This window comes from Myotis brandtii, unplaced genomic scaffold (genome assembly GCF_000412655.1).
Source record: "Myotis brandtii unplaced genomic scaffold, ASM41265v1 scaffold21055, whole genome shotgun sequence".
Classification (NCBI taxonomy): domain Eukaryota; kingdom Metazoa; phylum Chordata; class Mammalia; order Chiroptera; family Vespertilionidae; genus Myotis; species Myotis brandtii.
The window spans coordinates 248-5,147 of record NW_005357868.1 but is presented as its reverse complement, the minus strand read 5'-3'; the positions used below and the strand labels follow the sequence as shown (position 1 = coordinate 5,147).

Genomic DNA, 4,900 nt, shown 5'->3' with positions numbered 1-4,900 from the left:
ATAAGAAAGTGGCAGTACATTTACACATTGGAATACTACTTTGGGCTATAAAAAAGAAGAAAATCTCACCTTTTATGCCAGCATGAGTGGAACTAGAGGATTATGCTAAGTGAAATAAGTCAGAGAAAGAAAAATGCCATATGATTTCACTTACATGTGGAATCTAATGAATAAAATAAATAAACAAAATAGAAACAGACTCATAGATACAGAGGACAGACTGATAGCTGTTAGAGGAGAGGGTATTGGGGGACCTGGTGACAAAGATGAAAGGATTAAGAAGTACAAATTGCTAGTTACAGAATGGCCACAGAGGTGTAGATTACAGTGTGGGGAATATAGTCCATGATATCGAGATAAATGGGTATAGGGCTAGGTGGGTACTTGACGCAGCGGGGGGACCACTCTGTAAAGTACCTAATTTTCTTAAACTACTTTGTTGTACACCTGAAACTAATAGAGAATGGTAGTGAATATAAAATGTAATTGAAAAATAAATTAGAAAAGAAAAAGCATGGCCACTTTGTTCTACAGCCAGGTTCCCTGCCTCCAGGATTCATCATTCACTCTTCCAATTGGATGAGAGATTAAATTCCATTAACTAATTTCCTTCTTGCCTAGACATTCCAGTGCTTCTCCTGTGGTTAGAACTTGGCTAGGTAAACCAATATCTTAAAAAGACTGAAGAGGAGAGAGGCTAATGGACAAAGAGGGATAGACTGCAACAGGAGCAGTAATTACAGTGAAAGTAAGAAGCCGGAATTGAGCTGCCTTGGTCATCCAAGATCCTAAATATTGCTTGCTGCATGCGGTGCATAAAAGATGTGAAAAATTAAAGTAACTTTTCCCCCAAGGCCCGATTTGTGAAGCACTGGATTACAACAGATTTAGATTTGAACTTCAGAATTCAGCTTTGGACAATAAGACAGTACTTTTGTTAAATACAGGGATAGCTGAATTCAGTGACAATTTTCTAAACCACCTTCATCTAGTTAAGCAAATTCTGAGGAAAGCACAACCTCCTATGTGAGGAGACCTGAGTGTTGGCCCTGCTCGCATGGTCTGTTCCTGTTCAGTGGTTTGCCATTTTCCCTTTTTAAATATTTTAATATTTTGCTACTTAATCACTTGGTCTCTGTATACTCACTGCAAAATGAGTTGGACTCATCTCTAAAATTTTAAAAGCTTGCCCTGACCGGTTTGGCTCAGTGGATAGAGCGTCGGCCTGGGGACTGAAGGATCCCGGGTTCGATCCGGTCAAGGGCATGTACCTTGGTTGCGGGCACATCCCCGGTAGGGGGCATGCAGGAAGTAGCCGATCAGTGATTCCCTCTCATCCTTGATGTTTCTCTCTCTCTTCCTTTCCCTTCCTTTCTGAAATCAATAAAAATATTTTTTAAATAAAAATAGGGACCATGTTTCATTTGCTGTATCTTTCCACAGGCCCTTGGCACTGACAGAATGTTTTTCCTCATTGATTTGCAGATTGAGAGAATCCAGAATCCAAGTCTCTGGCAGTCCTACCAGATAAAGAAAAAAACCATGGATGACAAGAATGGCAATACACAAAATGAGCAGCTGCTCTTCCATGGGACAGATGCTGACTCCTTGCCACATGTCAATCAACATGGCTTTAACCGCAGTTATGCAGGAAAGAATGGTAAGGAAGTAAGTCACATGGCTGCTCCAAAGGAGGTGTCAGCCATGAGAAGCCAAGCTGGCTCAGGGGTCCCTCAGATTGCATTGTGTTCCCTCATGGCTCATGGCCAGGGGGCAGCCTAAGTTTCAGGTCAGACTCACTATGTTTCCTCCCAAAGGGGCTGACTGGCCCTTTGAGGTGGAGGAATGATTTTTAAAAATCAAAAACACACACACACATTATTTTTAAGGAGGCTTTAGAAAGAACTGGACATTATATTAACATTATTTGACATATTGAGTCAATACATCAAATTATAGACAAATTGAAATTCTTAAAAATGTTGTTTTTCTTTTCACAGCTGTGGCATATGGAAAGGGATCCTACTTTGCTGTCCATGCCAATTATTCTGCCCATGATACTTACTCCAGACCAGATGAAAATGGGAAAAAGCATATGTATTATGTACGTGTGCTCACTGGATTGTACGCACCTGGAAATCATTCATTACTTGTACCTCCTCCAAAGAATCCTGAAAATCCTCTTGACCTGTATGATACTGTCACAGATAATGTGAGCACTCCAAGTTTATTTGTGGTATTTTATGACTACCAGGCTTACCCAGAATACCTCATTACTTTTAAAAAATAACATTTTGGTATCCTTCACAGAAGGCATTAATTACCTACACAAGCGATTTTCAACCTTTTCAACTCATGGCACACATAAACTAATTACTAAAATTCTATGACACACCAAAAATACATTTATTGCTGATCTGACAGAAAAAAAAACACAGCAGTATGGTTTTGATTCATTCACAGCTCTTGTGCTGGCTCTTGTCATTAAAAAAATATATTTTTATTGATTTCAGAGAGGAAGGCAGAGGGAGAGAGAGAAACATCAATGTTGAGAGAGGATCATTGATCGGCTGCCTCCTGCACACCCCACACTAGGGATTGAACCTGCAACCTGGGCATGAGCTTCGACCAGGAATTGAACCGTGACCTCCTGGTTCATAGGTTGATGCTCAACCATTGAGCCACGCTGGCCGGGTGGCTGTTGTCATTTTTTTACTTGACAATCTAACGGAAACGAGGTCAGTGTCCCTGACTAGTCAGGTATTGCATGTTCTAAAAACTTTTGCGGCACACCAGTTCAAAATTGCTAATCTATACTATGTACAACAAGTTTTAGATTTTTTCTCTTAACCGCTTATTCTAAGATCAAAGGATCCTTGTCACTGAAGTCAGACTTTCTTCAGCGTCTCTTTCATAACTGCAGCGACCTTTTCTTGAAATCAATACATTTGAGAATTTAAATTAGATTCATTTAGTTACAACTGTGTGTCCACAACCACGGACATCAAATCTGTAGAAGAAAAGAACAGGTTTATATTTCTAGGAAAAAAAGGAAAGCCTTAATCTTAAAAGCAGAAGGCACAGCTATGCAATTTCAGCTGCCACTGAAGGGGACAGCTGTTACCATGTCAGGATGCCATATTACTGTGGGGAGCACAACTTCCTGAGTGGACTGCTGTCTTTCCTGGGGCAGAGATGGTGTCTTATTCATTTTATTTTATCCCTGGACTGAGGCCTGCATCTGAAGTCCAGTGGATTTTCCAGAAATGTTTCATAAACCAAGTAAGAATGAAAAGGTCCCTCCAGCCTGTTTGACTAGTGGATAGAGCGTCAGCCTGCGGACCAAAGGGACAAAATGTGCACCAATGAAAACTTGCACATTCTAGTCAAGGTTGATTCAAGTCATGGGCATGTAGCTTGGTTGCAGGCTCCTCCGCGGCCCAGGCCCTGGTTGGGTGAGGATTAACAAAGAAACAAACAAATAAACAAAAAGACTGAAAAGGTCTAGTCAGACTCCTATCCAAATGGGAACCATTTCTTCTACATCCTTGATTATTGTCATGTTGCCTTAAATCGAACAGATTCCGTGATAGGGAACTTCGTTTTTCATGAGCCAGCCCAAGACAGGGACTCCAGTTGGGGTTCTGGGACTGCAATGCAGCTGGGCCCTGCACAGCCCAGGCCTGTGGTCTGCCTTGTCGCGTAGATGAATCGTGTCCCCTGGAGTTGTGCAGCACAGCAGCCCAGGCCCCAGTTGGTCCTTTTAATGTTGAATCCAAATCTGCCTTCTTATAACTTTTCATTGGTGCACATTTGGTCCCAGTGGAAACAGTAGGATAATGCCTGCTACATTTTCAGTGTGAAACACTCTGTTATGTTAAGATGAAATGAATTCGAAGATGATTAAATGGCATATTTTCTTTGGCAGCCTAGCTTTTGATGATTTAAATCAAATACACACACCAAAGGAATGAAATATAATGCTAATTTGCTAACTCAGTATCTGGTAAAGGATACTGAGTATCTGGTAAAGGATACTTGGATGGTAAAGGAAAGTTTCTTTCTTAACTTTTCCCTAGGTAAATTTCAGGCTCAAACACTGCTTATTGAGCACTTAGCTTGTACCAGATAGTATAATAGATGCTTTCATATACAGTGCTAATTGTATTCCCCAAACAATCCTGTGAGGTAAGAATTATATCCCCATTTTAAAGCTGAGGAAACTGATGCTCAGAGTGCAAGCAGCTTCCTTGCCTGAGGTCGGTCGCCTAGGTAACAGCCCTCAGAGCCAGCAGAATCAGGTCCTGTGTCATCAAGCCTCTGTTCTTCTCATGACAGAACATGGCCTCTAGATGAATGTTACGAATCCAGGAACATCTCAGCTAATCTGCGAACCGCTTTTATATTTCCTCCACTTTTTCCTTCTGGCTCTGGTTTCTATCCTAGTTTTCATTTGAAGCTCTGTAGGCTGAGGTCAGAGCTGATGCCCAAGCAAAGCCTGTGCAGATGGTGCATTCCGACACCAGGGGTCGCTCTTCCCTTGGCTCAGGGAACAGCACCTGCCCTTCAAGTAGAGGTAGGTGGTTGAGAGGGCCACAGTGGCTGCTTCATTAACATAGACATCTTGACATTTCTCTTGCTGTTGTTTGTTTTGTAAGGGGATTGGGCACTGGCATCTCAACTAGGGCTTGACGATGAATGTAAGAAATAAAAAAGGAGAGGCCCGCTCTCTATTGTTGTTCCTCCAGTGGTTTGGTTAACTTGGGGCAAGACTGAATATCAGGGTGCATTGAATGACGGTACAATGATCCAGTCAGTAAATGTTAAGTTATCCCCAATCCAGAGAAATATGTCACTTATATGCTTTTTGAATAAAAGACTTGGAAAATGTCATGTGGTG

General features: G+C 41.6%; 1 protein-coding gene across 1 annotated transcript; it reads left to right on the top strand.

Annotated features, from left to right (window-relative positions):
* Positions 1-1,513: 1,513 nt before the first annotated feature.
* LOC102254977 (poly [ADP-ribose] polymerase 14-like) lies at positions 1,514-2,352 on the top strand. Its single transcript, XM_005865724.2, has 2 exons — positions 1,514-1,660; positions 2,001-2,352. The coding sequence occupies exons 1-2, from the start codon at positions 1,543-1,545 to the stop codon at positions 2,288-2,290; spliced, it is 408 nt and encodes a 135-aa protein (XP_005865786.2). The 5' UTR covers positions 1,514-1,542; the 3' UTR covers positions 2,291-2,352.
* Positions 2,353-4,900: the final 2,548 nt, after the last annotated feature.

Coding starts and splice junctions, on each gene's coding strand:
- LOC102254977 (XM_005865724.2), top strand. CDS start 1,543: ATGGATGACAAGAATGGCAATACACAAAATGAGCAGCTGCTCTTCCAT. Junction 1,661..2,000: donor CAGTTATGCAGGAAAGAATG/GTAAGGAAGTAA, acceptor TTCTTTTCACAG/CTGTGGCATATGGAAAGGGA.